The following is a 19,286-nucleotide window of genomic DNA, read 5'->3' on the forward strand; positions in this document are numbered from 1 at the left end:
GGGCGGCTGGAAGACTCCAATTGCCATGGTTACTGACGGCCTCCCTGCTGAGATGCGGGCCAAGCGCCAGCATGCCGGGGTCTGGGCACTGAAGCAGAGTGGGCCCCCTCCTCCCAGTTACACGTACACCTGGTCCTTGGGGAGGCCAGGACAATTCGGTGTGCCTTACACCTGCTACAGATCCTCACTGTTAGCTCTGGGCATTAGCTGAAGTTTGAAGACCATGAAAGAGAGGCATAGTGGAGGTGGAAGGGACAATGCCGACAGGGGAGGCTGCTTCTCCAGGCAGAGAGGGGCTGGCAGGAGCACCAGGCAGGCTGCCAAACTCCCTCTAGAAATCTGAGTTTAAGGTATGAGTGTAGCTCCTCATCACCCACTGGCTCCATCACCAGCATGCCATCGGCCACTGCAGTTACCTCCTTTTTCAAAGGAAACTCCACAGCAGAGAAATGTGTTGGCCACAGTCATCCTTATGAGTCAGAGGCTGGAAGCAGAAGTGTCCCTAATCCTCTGCTTTTGTAATTGGAGAGCGGTCCTTCCACCAGAGTGGCGGAGATAATCTTTGCCCTTAGTGCTCAGCACTGGAGGCAGAAGCCCAAGACTCCCTGCTGGAGTGGAAATGAATAGGAAGAGCCCCTGGCAGGCTCATCTCCCACAGAGCAGCATGGCTGGGGGCAGCTCACCACAAAAAAAGGCCAACAAACATTTTGAAACCGGAGGCTGGATGCTGCTGTAGTATCCACTGACAGCTGTGGCAGCCAATGGGGCTACCTCCTTTGCCTCAAGGAAGAACAGCAGGCTGCTGACTCATTTCCAAGGCCTTTTGGATCACTTGAGAAGGCAGTACACTTTCTCCCTTTCCCAGATTACATGAGCATTGATGTATGACACAGAATAGAGAAGGTCCCTCAGGACAAAGACCCTGTATCTAGCAACAGTCCCAGAAGGATGCTGTGCTGGGAAGTGAACAAGGGTGTAGGCCAGGAGAGAACTCCCAAAAGTACCCCAAGTTTGGGCAAAGGCAGAGGCCTTGGGATCCAATCTTGTTTGTGCCATGCAGGACATCTGTTGTGCAGTGCCTGCTGCAATCTTGCAGATGCAGCAGGAGACAGGAACTAAAACATCAATCTCTTTATTTCAATGGCAAGAAACAACAACATCCAAACAGTCAAAGTTGAAAAGCAATGGGAACACAGGCTCATGCCAGGCCCTGGGCCGGCTGGAGCCAACACCCTCACATAGTTACAAAAATACAGTCCTACAACGGCGTCTAAGAAACACAGACCCAGGTATTGCACAGAACCCCTGCCCTAAGGGGGCATGGCGATCAACACCCCCTCCTTCTCCACCAAAATATAAGCAGGCTTGGAATTGCACAGCAACTCTGCTCACAGGTGCATGGAGGGGCCAGGCAGGGAAGGGGACAGTGTGTCTCTCAACTACCTGTACAAAAACTGTAAGGGAGGAAGGGGAAAGCTGAGGCTCTAAATGCCTCTGGGCCAAGTTGGGCATCCTGTCTGGGGCAGCAGTGGTGTGGACCTCAGATGACAGTGCCTTGTCAGTGGCCTGCCAGCAGTGCTGATGAGAACTCCAGGAACTCCTGGCGTGCCCCAGCTGTCAATGCATTAGTATGCTATCATTATTATTTGCCAGTACTGCCACTGACTCCTGGCACCCTGCACTGCCCTGCACCTCTGTTCCTCAGTACAGAATCCCCCATCCTTCAAGGATGCCCCTGGGAAAAAAGTCTGAAGGGTATTCTGGTCCCCTACAGTATCCTCATACCCTTTTCTTGGTACTAGGAGGGATTCAAACAGTGCCTCCCAACGCTACCCAGTGGGCACAGCTGTGTGTGAGCGCAGAGGGACTGCACAGACCACACACGACAGCAGCAGGATCCTCTGCTGGAGCCAAGCTGCAAACAGCAACCCCCTTCACAACCACTGCCCATCCAAAAGTGCCAAGCAGGTCTGCTAGCCTCAGAGCCATCAGTTTTCCTTCTCTGTGGGCACCTCCTGGTCTCAGGGACTCAGATCTGCAAAAGCCTTGCTCAAGGCCTGGCTTGATGTCTCAGCATCGAGCACTCACAGATCAACAAGGGAGATGGATTGTGGTGCCTCATGCCCCATGGCAGGCGGTTGGTAAAATTCTATTCCACTGCAGGCATAACTCAGGGCGAGGAGCCCTGGTGGTTCCTATGAATCCAAATTCCTCTTTCTGCTAAAACTGGAAAGAATGAGCTCATGGTCAACCCAGGTGAGTTTTAACTCATCTGGGTGAGCTCTCAAGTTTTCCCTGCAAAGCCCTGTGCCCAGTTTGGGGAATAGCAGGAGTCAGACTAAGAGGATGCATGTTGCCAGCTTGGGGGGCAGGAGGGGATCCCTGAGAGCAGCACTGACCCCAGCACTGCCTGACCAGCCCCGTGCAAAGTCTAGCATTAAGGGGGAAACTGAAGCAGGGAGGGCAGCTGAATCCAAGTCAGTATTTGGGAAATATAATGGGCATCACTGCTGCCATTGCCCCAGTTGAGTGCAGCTCTTCACCATCCTGCAGTGGGCTCACAAAGAGATGCTCAGCTGGTGTGCAAACTGTTCTACCCAACCCCGTGGAGAGAAGTGTGGTGGGAGGGATTGGTAGCCTTCCTCCATGCCATCCCAGCCCTGAGTCAGACTGCTGGCTGAACACTAAAGGCCCATCAGGAGGGCACCTCTTGCCCTACTTCCAGCTGCACCAGGCCCAGATGCTCTGAGGAAAGACTGGCTGCACAAGTGACTTCCCTCCTGCTGCAGAAGGCTCTGGGTAGGGCAACACACAGATGGGGTGCAGCCCCAGGAGGGAGGAGAAGGCAGGGCCAGTAAGTTGTGGCACTTCCTTTGGGCCAAAGTCTGCAGCTCACAGCCTCTGCAGTCTATCCATGCAGCTCCCACAGCTGTGCCAGACAGGAGAGGAGGAACAGGACACAAACCTAGCCAAGCACCTAAAAGAGGGGCACTGCCAGCAGAGAGAGAGGGGCTAAGCAATGATATCCCACAAGGATCATAGGTACGAGCCTGTGGAAGGGGGCATTGGCATTACTCCCACGAACAAGGGTGACTGGGGGCTTCAGCCTGGCCTGCTCCAACATGGCTGGGGGATAGAGCCCACCTAGGGCAGGGAATGTGGTGAATGAGAGGTGAAGGGGTGGACACACAGAGAATCAGGCTTCAAGTCTGAAATATCCATTGTCCTCACAAACAGAGTCCCAGCCCAGCCTGGGGCAGAGCACTTCTGTATCCATCTCCAGGAACCAGGTTGGCATCTGGGTAGGGTTGGGCCAGATACAGCTCTGCCAGTTGGCATTGTCCTCTTCTCATCCTGCATGAGCTGGCTTGGGCTAAGGCACGCCAAGCACTACACAGCTGTCTCCTGGTCCTCCCGCTGGATCATCTGGTAGTGCTGTCGGTTCTCGAGGTAGGCAGCTAAGTCGGGGTCATTGGCTTTCTCAGCACGGTGCTTCGGGGTGTCTCCCTGCACAGGGGAGGCAAGAAGTCAAGAGCGCCAAACACTGCCTGAACGCTGCTTTGGCACCCAAAGGCGTCCCCATTCCCCCATGTGGCTGGGTCCAGCAGATCCTACAGCCAAACCCCAAGTCAGGCAGCAGCCAAATGCCCATGTGCTCACCACAGGATCAAAGTGTGCTCCTGAGGAGCCTGACTACTGAAGGCCTGGAAGCTGTCCCCTGAAGAGCCATCAGCTCCAAGCATGGGCTAGGACATGACTGATCCTGGGCATCACAAGTCACCCAAGAAGAAACAAAGGCTGGTCCCCATGAACTGCTCTTCCCCTGAGCTGGGGAGGCAGGCGGGAAAGGGTGAGGAATGAGGGGTATGTCTGGGGAATGCCCAAGAATACCAACCCCCCTTCCCTCTCACAGCCTGGCTAGCGCTCCTGCTCCCGGAGGAGGATCACATTTCACCAGCTTATTGCAGCCATCTGGATTGTGTCCACTAATGAACTCCCGCACTCCATAAAAAGCAAATCTGTTAACAGCTCCCAGCTCTGTCTTCTCTCCCCCTTCCCTCCCCCTGCTCCTTGCTCCTCCTCTCCATGTGCCCAGCCTCTGCTGTGCTGCTGAGAAAGGCCACAGAAACCTGGCGCTCTGCCGCTGCCATTGAAAACCAGCCCTGGAAGGGTACCCGTCCTGCCTGGCTCAGCCCCTGGTGCACAGCAGGGCATGGGCAGCTGCAGCAGCGTGCAGTGGCCTCCAGAGCAGCCCACAGCCATATTTCTCCATCAGGAACAATGGTCAGACATGCAGAGCCCTCCGCTGGGCCTGGATGTGGCTGTGCACAAAAGCCCATCAGTGTGTGTGGCTGCAGAGAGGTATCACGCACCACGAAATCTTGGGATGTGCACCCCAAGACTGGGCATGCTCTGTGATCCTGCACACACCCCCCAGCAGCCACATCATCAGGGGACGGAGACCACTCTGTGCTTTGGTGCTGGCTCTCCTTGATGGCCTCCTCCCCACATCCCCTGAATGCAATCACTCATTTAACAGAGAAGGAATTTAGCTTCTTTCCCTGCTCCCCTGCAGAAGCCCCTCTGCATCACTGCCTGCCTGCAGCCTGAAACCGGAGCTGCCAGGGCCTCCCTGCCCGGCTGGGCTGAGGCACTCCAACTGATAAGGCTCAGCCTCCCTCACCACTGCAGGGAGAGGGATCAGCCTGCTCCAAACCCTTGCTACAGTCTGCTGCTGCGGTTCCTAATGAGGTGGATCCTGCCTGTGCAGGCAGGCTGTGACCCGGAGCCCATGAGAGGTCAGTGCAGCAGCACAGCGGGGTCCCCAGGCAGCCACAAACCTGACATGCCTTTGCACAGGCACGTGCAAACCCATTCCCTGGGGCAGGGGCATGCCTGAGCAAGGCTCCCTTTTGTGCTGGCAGTCTGGGGGCTGTTCCTCTCCATCAGGCAAATGAGGGGGCTAGGGACAGAGAGGGGCCATGTCCTCCGAACTGCCCTCTCCTCTTGCCTCTGCTGGCTGAGTCTCCATTCAGGCCAGCCCCACTCTGGGCACTGTGCAAGGCCTAAGCTTCAGATAGGACCAAGGAGGAAAGATGGGGAGCCAGAGATTATCTGTACTACATTCTCCTGACAACTGGCAAACAGGGATGTGCATTGTCTAAATTGAACCCCAAGCTCCACCAGCACCCCTTAACTGGGCTCCTAAATGGTGTCCCAGACCCACAGACTGCACTTTCTTGGCTTGTTCTGCTACATCACCTCTGCTCCAGCCCATCACTAAAAACCTCCACCAGAGAGGTCTGACCACATCCCCTCCGCCATATGCCAGCCCCAGGAACCTCCTGTACCAAAATATGGCCCCAAGACCTCTTCTTTTGCAACTCTTCTTCCAGGGCTGGCACAATTCCCTGACACTAAGGCACAGCTCAATTAAGTCAGCATGTGAGGGAAAGTGCTGCCACTGCTTGCTCCTGCTCCCCACAGGCCGGCTTCACCCGCCAAGAGGAGCTCCCAGATCCCCCACTGTGACTGCTGGTGGGGGAGAGCGGGGGGAGTCCTGCAGCTGGGAGGGAGATTTCAGGGGGAATGTCCTTGCTCTGACCCCTGAGGGTGGGAACGGGGAGACAGGGATGAGACATTCCAGCCTCTTGCTTCTAATTTAATAAAACAACCGGGAGAGAAGCGCCAAGAGAAGACGGATTTAACCCCTCTGTAGCTGGGTTCTACTGGGCAAACATGGGTGCTCCATGTCAGCTCCCCTCTCACTGGCAAGCACCTCACCCAAAGAAGCCCTGTTCTGCTCTCCTGCTGGCTCTGCTCCTTGCCAGCCCTCTGGTCACCCAGAAAGCCCCACTGCCACCATTCCTGTTGTCACCTGCAAGTCTGTCTTCATGAGCGAGGCCCCGGCCTCCACGATGTAGTGGCAGATAGTGCGCTGGCGTAAGGCTGCAGCCTGGTGCAAGCTGGTTTCACCACTGAGGAGGAGAAAGCGAGAGATAAGAGATGTCCCCCTGACCAGGGACACTCAGCACATGTGGGTGGCAGCAAGGGACAGAAATTCAGCAGCAGCAGGAGCTGATGGTGAGTTGTGTCCAGGCAGCCCTGGCAGAGGAGGGGGTGCTACTCAGGGGCAGTCTGTCCAAAATGGACATGGCTAGAAATCATGGCTAGAAATTAGAGCAAGGGCAGCTGAAGTGCCCCTATGACTGGTCACTTCGCAGAGGGTCTGGCCAACAGGTAATGCAACTCAGGCAGCGACTTACTTCTCCTCCTCTGTGGCATCAAGGATTTCTGAAGGAGCTGTGGAAAGAAAGAGTGCAGGTGAATGAGACCTGGCTGTGGGGCACAGACAGACCTGCCTACTCCCTGGTCATAGCATGCATCATTCCATAGGGGCTGCTATTTTCATGCTGCCTACAGAAGTCCCAGCTCCAAAGAACTGAGGTCAGCAATGGCATCTGAACCCAGCTGATCTCCAGAAAGAAGAATTGGTTGGGGACTCACTACAGAGCAATATCTAAATAAAAATAAAGCTGTCTGTATTTCAGTGGGAACTGCCAAAAACAACAGGTCAGCTGCCCTGAAGGCAGAAGCAAGACACTGAAAATGTTTCCCATAGACATGCTGATCCCTGCCAGGATAGAGCAATAGCCATGAGGATACCCCAGTACTGGCAGAGAGATGCCAGAAAAAGCCCAAACAACAGAAGGATGATGTAGCAAACCCAGAGGGAAGGGATCTAAGCCCAGGAGTGCTCCCTCTGAGCAGAGGGTTGATTTTTTTTGGCTGCCAGGCTCCTTTGCTAAGAGTGGCACTCGGGCTCCAGCTCACCATTCTCTATGATGTATTTGACGATGTCCTTGCTTCCTGATTTGACAGCATGGTGGAGGACAGTCTGGCCTGAGGAGTCTCGCACCATCAGGTCTCTTCCAGCTCGGTGCAGCTCTTGAAACTACAGGATTGTCAGATTGCTCAGGATGAGTTGCATTTCCCAGCTCCAAGCCCCAGTATTGTGTGCCTGGAGTGCCTGACAGGTTATGTGGATACTTGGGGCTGGTGAGGAGCTTTGTCCAGTTCTGCCATGCTATCAAGTCCCCTCCCTTCTTCTCCCTTCCCTTTGTGTCCCCCAGGAGACAAACCAGGGCTCCTTGCCAGAAACCTGCCTGGTTTCCAATCACCATTCCTGAAGGAAGGCCCTTGACAGGTGCTGCTCCAGGGAAACTGGGGGTCATGGCTGGCAGGGATTTCCTTAGCCCAAGGGGCACACCAACCCAGGAGCCAGCATTGGCTGCTCATTGCAGCAGGCTGGCTGGAGCACCTACCTTGCTGAAGTTGCCGCTCTTGGCAGCTTCTATCAGCAGGTCATCTGCAAAAAGAGGTGCGTCAGGGTCAGAAAAATCAATCTGTAACACTGCTTATCCAATCCTGAAGACAAGAGTTGGGCACCAGAGGTGTGGAGCAGGAGCACAAGCTTCTCCAGGGATTAAACCCTTGGTCAGACTGCATTTACACGGCTCTTCCACCTTCAGGAATGCAAGGAACAAGCCAGGGGAAGGAGAGACCATGTCGCTAGGGGTGCAGCCAGACCTCAACCCCAGCAAGATGCATGTGCAGGGGGAGTAGTCTCTGCCCTTGGGCAGGATAATTTGTGATGAAAGTGGGAAGCAAGTCTCCTGGGCATCAGCCAGCAGCCAAGACACCTCTCACCAATGACTCACTCACACCTCCAGGCTCCGGTCAAGCTTCAGGAAACTCCTTCCATTTGTTCAGCTTGGTGAGGCCCCTGATCTAGTTTTCCCACCTCCCCAGGGAGAGGCAGAGACAGCCTCCCAACCCACTCCACAGCGCTCAGCTGTGCAGGTGGGGGATTAACCCCTTGCCATATCATTTCCCGCATGGTGGAGCCGGGAAGGCGCCTGGCTGGCCACTCCACAAATCACTGTCAGGTCTCTCGTGCTCACCTCTGGGTCACCCGCCCGCAGGGCTCCATGCTCCAGGACACATGGAACAACAGGGCTCCTCCCTGCTCACCAGGGAAAGAATAGGCCAAAAAAACCCATGGCAGGAAAACAGGAGAGTGCAACCTGAGAGGGGGTATGACCAGGGGTAGGACTCTGCTCACCTTTATGTGGGAGGCAATGCTCAGGCTCAGCGCTGGAAGGGAAGAAGTGAAAGTGTAACTAACCCTGCCAGTCCTGGCAGCAGATGGCCCTAATAGGTATGCCACCACTAGAGGGATGGAGAAACCTCCCTGTGGCACTCCTTCTTCCCTGATCTGAGTTCTTCCATCCCCGCTCCCATTTCTACTGCTGCTCCTGGCACCGTTGCTCATCCATACCCAACACTGGCCTTAGTTTGGCTGAAAGACATGCATGTCTTTTGCCTCACGGGCCAGGTGCTGGAGCTTGACCCTATGGTTGAGCCTGGGGTCACAACCATGGTGATGCCCCACTGCTTAGGGCAGTGCTGGCAGAGGAACAAGGAAAACAGGATGACATCTCATCCCTTGGTCTTACTCAACACTGCATTCCTGCTTTCTTCCAGGGAGCTCCCCTGTAAACTAGCCCAGTGATCAATGCTGTGAAGCCCACCCTAGGTCTCCCATCACTGCCCATTCATTCTTCATGAGGCCCAGAACTCCCATTCTAGACTCACCTGAGGGCAGGAGAGGAGGGAGGAGAGGAGAAAGAGGGGAATGCAAAATGGTGCCCAGGAGGTGTGGCAGATGAGTCCACGAGGTCAGGCATGGCAGGAGAAGTGCTCACAGACTGAGTGACCACTAGCTCTGGATCCAGCACATAGAGCTCATCCTGAGAGATCTCTGTCACATAGTTGAGGTGTTCCTGAAAGACACAAGTCAGCTCATGCTTCCTCAGAAGCAAGACCTACTTCTGAAAAACTCCATCCCCTCATATTTCAGTGGATGGGTTTGTGGCTCACCCATTTGTTCAGCAGAGTAATAGTGGCTTGAACAGTCTTGTGCCTGGGAGCCTTTGCATCTCCTTGTTTTTTTTTAGGCTTCCTACCACCTGCCACCTTAGCAACCTTGTAAGCCTTATCTCCATGTCCTCCTCCCCAGCTCATTAGGGAAAGTATCTAATACTGGTGAAGATGACCCCAGCTGGTGGGTTCCCTGGCCAGTCTTGCTATGTTTGCTATTCCTTGCCTGCTGCACTGGAGGGCCCTGCAGGCAGCTTTCAGCCCAAGGCTCTGTGCTACCACCCAGGCTTCCTCCCTTTTCTCCAGAAACCCGGAGGTGCTGAACCTGGTCCTGGGCCAGGCTCGTCATGCCATCCCTTTGGGGGATGCCAAAGGGCAGGGCAGTGAAATAAGGCCTGTGTGGCTCCAAGGCTATGCCTGTCTGTTGGTCTGCATGCAGGTGGGACAACAAGCACCCTCCCAGGGGGATGGATGACTGTGCAGGATGAGGCTGCACTCACCTGTGCGCGGTCTATCCTGTAGAACCGATCGGCCGTGGTTGCTGTAAGACAGGAACAGAATGAGACAGGCTGATCCTTGGTGTGAGACAAGGGAGATGGCCTCTTCCCACCAGGAGTGCCAGTGAGCTATCCAGCCACCTCCATGAGGCCACTCAAAGCACATGATTGCCAGGCACAACAGAGCATGCCACCACCAGCTGTAGATCCAGGTCCCTGTCTCCTAGGATGACAGGAGAGCTTCAAATCAGCCTCCAACCTGTCTGAGTGAAGAGATCACCACAGAGAGAGAGGAGCTCCAACAGAGCAAGTGGCTATGGTGGAGCCAGACACACACAGCCACCATCCCTAGGGGAGCAGGGAGGGGTTATGGACTTAGGGCATCACCAAGGGAGACCAGGGCAGGGAAGTGCACAGTGCAACCTTGCAGGTTTCCCATGCAGGGCAGCATTTCCCCAACATCATGACAGGCTATTGGTGCCAGTCCAGGAGAGGTTGCTGCAGTGGGATCCTTGCAGACCCAAGGAAGTCTCTCTGCAAACAGTGGGGATGTGCCAGAGCAGGTGAGAGGAATGAAAGAGCCATGTTTATCCTGTATTTTTGCATCCAAGGAGCTACTGTTCAAGGCCTATAATTCAGCCATTTGAATGAACCTGTGTTGTGCTGAACGAGTCTTTTTCCTGACACATATTTCTGAGCCCAGAACCTGCTGCTGGGAGATTGGCAGGAGAAGGGAAAGTGGCTCTGGTACAGCAGTCCCAGTAGTGACACCTGGGAGCGGCAACACCATGCGCAGGGCCGGAACCTTGAAGGGAGAAGTTGCATCCTCTGTTAGCACAAGGCTTCCCAGGCTCACTTTGCAACCCATGGCTGTGTTCTGCTGTGGTCTACACTCACTCTGCTTGCTGGGATGTCAGAGAGATGAAATCCTACCAACGGGCACTTCACTCAGCCAGCTTCCAGGTACAGAGGGAGCTTCTTGCTCAGAGAAGGAAAAGGAAGAAGAGAAAGCCACTTTCAGGCAGGGAATAGGCAGCAGTCGGAGCCCAGCAGGGAGGCTGCTCTCCCGTACCACTGCGATGCTCACGGTGAGCTCGGCTCCCAGCATGCTGGAGCAGGGGGGCCCCCTGCCTGCGCAACACAGGAGAGCATCCCCAGCAGTCCCGCAGTGACAAACACATGCCACCAAGCTGCCTTCAGCTCCCGGGGCAAGAGAACCAGAGATTCCCCTTCCTCCTCTCCGGGTCAGCAGCCAGACACGCAGCCTGGCGGAAAGCACTGTGGTGCTCAGCCCCAAAGACCCAAACATCCGTGAGTCCCAAGCCTCAGTGGTTCCCCGTGGCTTGTCACTGAATGTCTGTTCTCTCACCTCCCAAATTCAAAGAATCACAGAATGATTGAATTGCTTAGGTTGGAAAAGACCCTTAAGATCATCGAGTCCAACCATTAAACCAATGCTGCCACCATGAAACCACGTCCCTAAGTGCCATATCTACACATCTTTTAAGTATCTTCAGGAATGGGGACTCATCCACTTTCCTGGACAGCCTGTTCCAATGCTTGATCACCCTTTCACTGGGAAAAAAATCCTTCCTGATGCAACTTGAAGTCATTCATATCCCTTCATCCTCTGGCTTGTTATTTTGGAGAAGAGACCAACATAATTTGACACAACCTCCTTCCAAGTAGTTGTAGACAGAGATAAGGTCTCCCTTCAGCCTCTGTTTCTCCAGGCTAACCAAACCCAGCTCCCTCAGCTATACCTCCTAAGATTTGTGCTTCAGAGCCTCCCCAAGCTCCATTGCCCTTCTCTGGACATGCTCCAGCACCTCAATGTTTTTCTTGCAGTGAGAGGCCCAGAACTGGATGCAGGATTCCTGGTGTGGCCTCAGCAGGGCTGAGTACAGGGAGCCAATCACTGCCCTGGTCCCACTGGCTACACTTTTCTTTATCCAGGCCAGGATGCCATTAGCCTTCTTGGCCGCCTGGACACTGAAAGTGTTCATGCCTCAAACACTGATACAAAATTTTGCTCATTATAACAAAAACTGTGTAAAGAAGCTACAACCAAAGGAGCCTCTCTGAAGATACCTGACTGGGACATCGGACTGAAAGTCAGACTGCAGAGATTAAAAAGGAAAACCCATTCTTCAATCACCTGAAACAAACAAGTAAACAAGGAAAAGAATGTGAGCCAAACCCAGTAGTCCTGCTAAGAATCATCTTTGGCTTGCTTCAGGGTGGGGGAGGCTGTAGTCCACAGACCCATTTGCTGGGAGCATGTTTGCACTTATTTCCCCCTCAACCAAGATGGAGGGAAGAAGTTTGGGTGTGTTGTAACCTCTGCTCAGGGGCAGTGAACCCATCCTCCCTTACACAAACTGGCTATGGAACCCCCAAGCATGCCCCAAAGTGCTCCCATAGTCATTCCTGAGGCCTTGCACCACAGAACTGCATGTGATGCAACGAATGTGGCAGAGACAATGGAAAACTTCCCCCCCTCCCCACCAGAGAAGTGCTTGGATTTTCCTACCTGGCCTGAGCATATGTTAACCCATCAGATTCTATGCTTTTCGGGGTGCTTTCCACCACCAAGAAGACTGCCTGGAGAGGATCAATGGAGCATCACCAGGTTCCATGGAGTGGTGATACTTTCCTTGTTCTGTCCCTGTTACTCTCTTTCTGTCCCCCGCCACCTATTTTCTATTTCTTTCTCTCATATTTATTACTAAACAAAACCCATACTATTGTCACTGGCATACGGTCTCATCTGCACCTTAATTCGGGCAGGGGCATTCCTAAGAACCTTAGTAATTGGATCCTGACAGACACACACTGGATCAAGTTCAGCTGCTGCCAACCAGCACCCCCAGGTCCTTTTCTGCTGGGCAACTTTCCAGCCCCGCTTCCTCCAGCCTGCAGCACTGCAGGTAGGGTGGTTGTGACCCAAGGACAAGACATTCACTTTGTTGAACCTCGTGCAACTGGCCTTGGCCCATGAACCAGCCTGTCCAGATCCCTCTGCAGTGCCTTCCTGCCCTCCAGCAGATCAACACTCCCACCCAACTTGTCTGCAAGTGACTGAGAGTGTGCTTGATCTCCTAGTCCAGATTGATAAAGATGATAAACAGAACCAAGCCCGACACTGAGCCCTGGGGATCACCACTGGTGACTGGCCACCAGCTGGATGTAACTCCAGGCACCACCACTCTCTGGGCCTGGCCATCCGGCTGGTTTTGTATCCAGGGAATAGTGCACTCATCTGAGCCATGAACAGGCAGTTTCCCCAGGAGGATGTTGTGGGAAACCATGTCAAACATTTTACTGAAGTTCAGGTGGACAACATCCACAGCTCTTCATTCATCCACTGAGCAGGTCACCTTGACATAGAAAAAGAGATCATCTTGCTCTCCTTCCTTGCCTGTCCCCTCTGAAGAGTTTATAGCCATCCATTGCAGCACCCCAGCTGTGTGACCTGTCCCACTATGTCTCTGTGATGGCAACTGAGTCATGGTTTTCTTGCTTTGGCACATCTTCTGGCTCCTCCTGTTTGTAGCCCTGGTGCACTGGTGTCGATGCACTTCAGCTGGGGTACTGATTCCCCCACTTTTTTGGGCATAGGAGCCGTAACTACAATGCCCTAATTCTCAGGTTTTTCTGTGGTTTCTAATGCATCATAACCCTTGGATCTTTGCAGCCACATGGCTCTCCATCCCCTACCTCCACTGACCTGGCAGACCAAAGGACCTTGCTAGCACATCATCACACTCAGTCAACACTCCTAGGGGAGAGCGGTACTCACAGTCTAGGAAGCACCACTTGGGTGACAGTTTCTGGAATGACAGTGTCTTTGGCTTGGCTCCATCTCCCTCCTGTATAGTGAAAGAGAGGATAAAGATGTAACTTATGGCCTCTGCATCTCTCTTTGGAGCATTGCTCCTGCTTTGGAAGGTCCCTGCAGACATAGAGGACCACAGGCATTTGGATGAAATTGAACACAGGCACAACACACTGCAACAGGAAGCACCATGGGACAGACTGGAGCTGACTGTAGAGCAGTGTCACAAGATGAGCCCATGAGACTGGCACAGTGGACGTGACAGACTGGCCCAGAGGACAGAGAGAGGCCATACACACCTGAAAGAGCAGGCGCTCTAAAGCAGAGGGCTGTGCAGGGAAATCCTGCAGAAAGGCAAGGTGTCCTGTTACAGCTTGTGTCTGGGAAGCCCCCCAGTCCCTCTCTCATCCCATTGGAGTTGTTTAATGTGCTGCCATATCTGACTTTACACGCTGTCTGGCCAAGGTACCTGGTCCTTGCCTGGCTTTAAGGTCAGAACACAGAGCTTGCCCAAGGAGTGAGAAGAGGTAAACAATGAGGTGACCAAGGAACATGAGCCACACTGCACAGTTTTAAAGGTGCAGGAGATTGCAGGGGCATCCTGCAGGTCTACCACACTGGCACAGCAGGAAAGCATTACCCTGTGAACCCAGGAGCTGCTAGCCATGTGCCTGCCTGCCTGTCCTCACCAGTGCCTGGGTACAAAGTGGGAAGGGGACATGCATACAGAGTAGGCACAGCAAGAGGCAGATGCCAGTGTGCCAGCCCAGGCAAGCAGCTCTGCAACTCAGCTCTGCAGAACTCTACACATACACTCGATGGGATTCCCACAGGCACAAGAGGCAGCTAACAGCAAACGAAGAAAGGTCCCTTCAATCTTCTGTGCAATAATCAGATTGAACAGTGTAGCACAAGTCACACTATGGGCTTAGAAGGCATTGCTCATCAGGAGCAAGAGTTACACTGTCTGTGTACAGGTCACAGACATGTGCTAGTACATTGGCAAGGACACAAAAATTAGTGCTTGTAAACGAGAAGAGTGAGAGGAATTATAAACCTAATTCAGGCACCTAGAGAGGGCAGAGCTGTGACAGGAAACACAGAGCCTGAGAAGGGTTATAGGCCCCCACAGGATGTGTGCTGGCTTTTTATACTACCCTATAGTTTTTCAGAGTCACTCTCTGGGTTTGGAGAGCAGTCAGAAGAGCAAAGCTGGAAAAGAAGCTTCCAGACAGCAGGGAACAACAAGGCATCCAGCTTGGGACTCTGACTCCACCGCATGGTGAAGGCAAATCATGACCTCTTAGCGTGATCCAAAGCAAGAGTGTGTGTGGTGGTGTGTGCAGGTCAAGGTGGCTTAGAAATCCTTTCCCTGAGTCCCCTCAGTATTCAGCCATGACCAATTTTCACACAGACTCACCTCCTGCAGCTTCTCAATCTGTGTCCGGCACAACTCCAGGTCACTGTCTCCTGGAACCACGATGATCCCCAGTGGCACAGCTGCAGGACAGGGCATAGACACAACTGAGGGAGCAGCCCATGCCCCATTCCCAACACCTCACACAGTAGCTACAGGCTTTTCCAGACTTGGGGACTGCAGCTCCCACCCCCTGGTAACTCAGCAGGTCACTCACAGGCTTCCTTGAGCTTTTCCTTGTCATAGTTCAGTGCCTCATAGTCGCGCATGCTGATTCGGCTCACCCGGATCCGCAGCCGCTCGGGCACTGGCTGCTGGCTGTGTGCAGGGGGCAAGGAAAAAGGAAGATAACAGAAAGTGACAGCCTGCTTTCACCTTATTCCCCTCATCCCTCCAAAACAGGCAAAAGCACAGCATTGCATAGACTGGGGTGGGGAGCTTGGTACCAGCAGCTTCTCCAGCACCAGGGTCTCGCCTTATTTCTGTGACCTGATCCCTTCCCAGACCCTCCCCAAGAAAGGACTGAAATGTCTCTGCCAGTCATGGATCACTCCCATCCCTTTCCCTCCCAACCATCTTTCCTTGGAGAGGAGGTGGCAGATTGATCTGAGGAACCTACTCATTGAGCAGAGGCATGGAGTTGCGCCGCTTGGTCTTCTGCAGCATGTTGGCTTGGTTGCGCAGAGAGATGTGGATGCAGGAAGCTGCCAGCTTGCAGGGCTCTCCATCTACCTGCATGGGGATGGCCTTGGATGTGGTGAGAACCACTTGCCGGCACTGACAGAGCCGCTCCCCATGGCCACCAACTTGCAAGGCAGCCTGTGAAAAGGTGCAGAGTGAGAGAAGAACATGGACTGAGATGTGGATGAGGGGAACATCCACTGTCAGCTGGATGTGACAGGTGAATCAAGTTCTGAGGGTCTCAGGTTTGATTTCAGTGAGAAGGGACTCACAGAGACCAGGGCATGACAGCATCTCTAAAATGCTCTCTAAATCTTAGAGAGCAGACACTGTCACATAGGCCAGCACCACAACTCCTCCAGAGAGGATCTGTGGAGCTGTGGGCTGGCTGACACCTGATCAGTGGGACCATTCACTCCCCTGGTTGCTACCAACCAGGTTGCTACAACAGGCAACAGCACTGACTCACCAGCGACGTCATGGTGAAGCAGATAACTTCAATGCAGCCATCATCATGGCGCTGGGGCTCAAAGTCATGGTGCTCCCCGGGGTTGCCCCAGGGCATGGTGCCTGCACAGTACCTGTGAAATGACAGGAAGAAATGCCTGGACTAGCGCCCCAAACCCAGGCAAGTATCTACAGCACAGGTGTGAGAAGTCCCGTATATGAAGACAAGTCCTGGGGGTGCTCACCTTGGGATGTTAAGGAAGACCAGACACTGGGGTTTCAGGTCCTGAATCTTGGGGGTCAGGTCTGTCCCATCACACTAGAGACAACACAGGAGTGTTCAGGCTGCTGTAAGGGGGAGCCTGGTCCATCCTACCCACTTAGGAAGAAATGGCCTCCCTCCTCTCCTCCCTATAGTGAGTGTTCTCCAAGTCAGGGGAAGCTGATGCTCCCAGGAACATACCCATTCCCCAGTCCTGACATACTCAGTGTGCCAAGGGACATTCCTCACGCCTCCACAGCTCACCCCCTCCCTGGACCAGAGCACCCCAGCACACTCACAACCAGCCTGACATGCTTCGCCAAGTCTTTGGAGCTCCCGGTGAGGAAGTCGGAGAAGGCTGTCTGCCAAGGCAAGAGACAGAGTTAGTGCCCAGGTGGTCACCAGAATGGGCAGCCAGGAAGCCTGCCACTGACCTGCAACTCAGCCTGCCACTGACCTCAGCTGCTGAAACCTGCAAACCCCCTTTTTACCCACTGGCAAAAGTCCTCTTCTCCTCCAAAATGTGACCCATTCCTCTTGCTATTTTGCCTACCAAAAACCTTGGGGAACCCTCAGTAACATGCTCTAGTGTTCCCTTGCCAGCCCAGTCCTGACTTCAAGGAAGAGCTGGCAAGATGAGTCTCCTCCAGTGAGACTTGAGTCACAAGAGACAAATTCAGTCTCAAGCTGTAATGGAGTATCACAAAACAGAACTGAAGTGACCCATCTAGAGATTCCAGGAGGGAGAGAACGGGTCCGCTTTGGGTTTAACTGTGCAGACAGGAAAAGAGACACAAGCAGGACAGATGTGAGATGGCACAGAGCAGCATTTGGCCTTTATTACTGCTTAAATACCAGTCACCAGACACATGGCTAGAAAGTATATTGAGGATGAGAAGACAGAGGAACAAAGATGATACTGAGACACAAAGCTCTAGAGGTGAGACACAGGAGGGTGGTGTAATTAGCCAGGAAGCTGTAACTAGTCCAAGGTATATAATAAATGACCAAAGTAGTGTGTAGACTATGGAAAGGTTTCCTTTTCCTCTGCAGGGGGGATAGCCTGCCTTCCCACAGCTCGAGGGAGGTCCTGCCTGGATGACCACCCGGGAGCTTGAGATCAAGAACAATAGTGGCAGGAGATCAATACAGCACTGTGGGCCATGGAGCAAGCTGTACTGCCAGCAGCACTCGCAGCCAAGGGGAGCTGTGACTCCCAGCACTGCAGCATTTCTCCAGCATCTCTCCAGCTTCGGGGCTGGGGGGCTTAGCTTGGGTGCATGAGAAAGTCCATGTAACTTATATGGGTGAGTTTAGGGTGCAGACAGAAGGCAGGTCTGTGCCTGTGCTGCAGCTGACATTAAGGCTGCTATGATGGAAGGCTCAGATATCCCCCACACACTCACCCCAGCATAGAACATTTTATTCCGAAACCGGCTGTTGAACTTCTCTGGGTTGGCCTCTAGGGAAAGGAGAAAAAAGTCCAGGTCACTGGCCTACACATGGAAATATTTCACTTGCCAGCTCTCCTCAGACACAGCTCTTCAGCCAGCCTCAGCCAGGAGTCTATCCCCAGCTTCTTTCCTGTGCAGGCACCCCTCTTCCCCCTCTGCAGTTTCGACTAGCTCCTCATGTTTCACCTCCAGCTCTGTCCCTGAAGCAATTCTCTTGTTCACTTTCCTGAGAACCCACAAACAAGAACAGGCCCATCCCACACACTCTGATCAAGTCCTGCCACTGCCCAGTACCTCGGGATTCATGGAACTCCAGTGTCACCCGTGCATCAAAGCCAAGGCTGAAGTAGTTATTAAAGACATCCAAAGGGAGCTGAAATGGAAAGAAGGAATAAGGATGAGGCTGCCAGCATGTACCCATGGCAAAGATGAGGTCAGGTTACAGCAGAGCCACTACAGTGCTCATGAGGCTGAGGGACCCTGCTTGCCTTTTCCCTAAGAAAATACAGAGGTCACCAGCCTGAGATGATGGCTTAGTTCCTGGCTCCTAGGGGCAAGGTAAATGGTTGAAGGGGACACACTCCTCTCTCTGAGGTTTCTGCAATCACCCATGTTTCTGTTGAAGAAAACAGTCTCACAGAAGACTGGGCTTATACCTCCTCCAAGTCGTGGTTAAAACCCTTTGGTAGGCATTTACTTATGAACTCCACATACACTCTTGCCATGAGTGCTGTGGCTCAGAGCCACAAACAGAATAGTGGAATTGGAGGAGTGAGAAAGAAACACCAACCCAAGAATGTAGCCTCAGGTGCTGAGACTGCCTGAGCCAGTGCAGAAGCGAGAATGCAGACCTCTAGCACAGGAAACAGGCATGGAGAGGAGGTGTCCCACCTTGTCAGCAGCTGCCTCATCCTTTTCCTCAGGGTTTGCATCAGGGTTTGGCTCCACATGGAGGTCCCAGCGATCGAGCTGCACTATGTTCCCATCTTCTACGTGTGATAGGATCTTGGACAGAGGCTCATCCGTGTAACCCTGGTGAATAGAAGGACTTTGTGAGTCTCATGCCTGCCTCCCATAAAGCAGGCTTTGTTATGGCATCTCAGAGTAAAAGATGTAGGAGAGATCAACTCTGCTTGAATGCACAATAAAGCAGGAATTGAAATTTAAAACAATACATCTTCCTTCTAAAAATCTTCCAAAGTCTGAAAAAGCAATTGCTTTTGTATATTCTAATGCAGAACCATTCAAATGTCAGAAGAACAGCAACATCCAAATTACACTTATTTGTTGGTCTGTATTTACAGGAAGTTGAAACACCAGCCCATGCAAATCTCCAACCATGTTTCTGAAACAAGGATTGAAGCACTGAGCCCTGCTCTGTCACAGTGGGTTCTTGTGCCCATCACTTACCCCACCCCAGTTCAGTGTTCTGGCCAAGTCGTTCCCTGTCCCCAAAGGTAGGATGGCCACAGGAGGAGGTGGGTTGATGCGTAACTGGTCCAGAATGGAGAGTATCCAGCCCACCTGCTCAAGCAAGAGAGTGCAATGAAGCCATTGGTTATCTCAGGGACCAGCAGGCAGGCAGAGGTGGCTTGGAGCCCTAGCAATGGCAGAGGGGCAGAGATGGGGTCTCCTTAGCCACAACTGAGGCTATTCACAGTCTTTAATACTCTAATCAGGTGCTGCAGGAGATATCAGTAACCCCAGTGAGGACACTGGCTCTCAAAAGGACTACAAACCCAGACAC

The 19,286-nt window shown here is 53.2% G+C and overlaps 1 protein-coding gene across 11 annotated transcripts in view; it reads right to left on the reverse strand.

The window, feature by feature from the left end:
• Positions 1–1,116: 1,116 nt before the first annotated feature.
• DGKZ (diacylglycerol kinase zeta) overlaps positions 1,117–19,286 on the reverse strand; it is a 52,957-nt gene continuing 34,787 nt past the window's right edge. For 5 of the 11 annotated variants that reach the window (XM_023928118.2, XM_086893689.1, XM_086893688.1 and 2 more), the window contains 19 exons: positions 18,950–19,063; positions 18,431–18,571; positions 17,834–17,912; positions 17,492–17,547; positions 16,385–16,447; positions 16,069–16,142; positions 15,846–15,957; positions 15,315–15,514; positions 14,913–15,013; positions 14,699–14,778; positions 13,243–13,312; positions 9,444–9,484; positions 8,659–8,846; positions 8,126–8,157; positions 7,326–7,369; positions 6,835–6,955; positions 6,267–6,303; positions 5,879–5,978; positions 1,117–3,507 (listed from right to left, as the gene is read on the reverse strand). In XM_023928118.2, the coding sequence (XP_023783886.1) occupies positions 3,391–3,507; positions 5,879–5,978; positions 6,267–6,303; positions 6,835–6,955; positions 7,326–7,369; positions 8,126–8,157; positions 8,659–8,846; positions 9,444–9,484; positions 13,243–13,312; positions 14,699–14,778; positions 14,913–15,013; positions 15,315–15,514; positions 15,846–15,957; positions 16,069–16,142; positions 16,385–16,447; positions 17,492–17,547; positions 17,834–17,912; positions 18,431–18,571; positions 18,950–19,063 (1,770 nt within the window). In that variant the 3' untranslated portion in view covers positions 1,117–3,390. Of the gene's footprint in view, positions 3,508–5,878; positions 5,979–6,266; positions 6,304–6,834; positions 6,956–7,325; positions 7,370–8,125; positions 8,158–8,658; positions 8,847–9,443; positions 9,485–10,335; positions 10,419–11,507; positions 11,599–13,242; positions 13,313–13,577; positions 13,623–14,698; positions 14,779–14,912; positions 15,014–15,314; positions 15,515–15,845; positions 15,958–16,068; positions 16,143–16,384; positions 16,448–17,491; positions 17,548–17,833; positions 17,913–18,430; positions 18,572–18,949; positions 19,064–19,286 lie in introns of those variants that run through there. The other 6 variants (XM_023928117.2, XM_086893687.1, XM_086893684.1 and 3 more) reach the window with 3 other exon arrangements.

The sequence above is a fragment of the Cyanistes caeruleus genome, chromosome 6 (assembly GCF_971803275.1).
Source record: "Cyanistes caeruleus chromosome 6, bCyaCae1.hap1.1, whole genome shotgun sequence".
NCBI lineage: Eukaryota > Metazoa > Chordata > Aves > Passeriformes > Paridae > Cyanistes > Cyanistes caeruleus.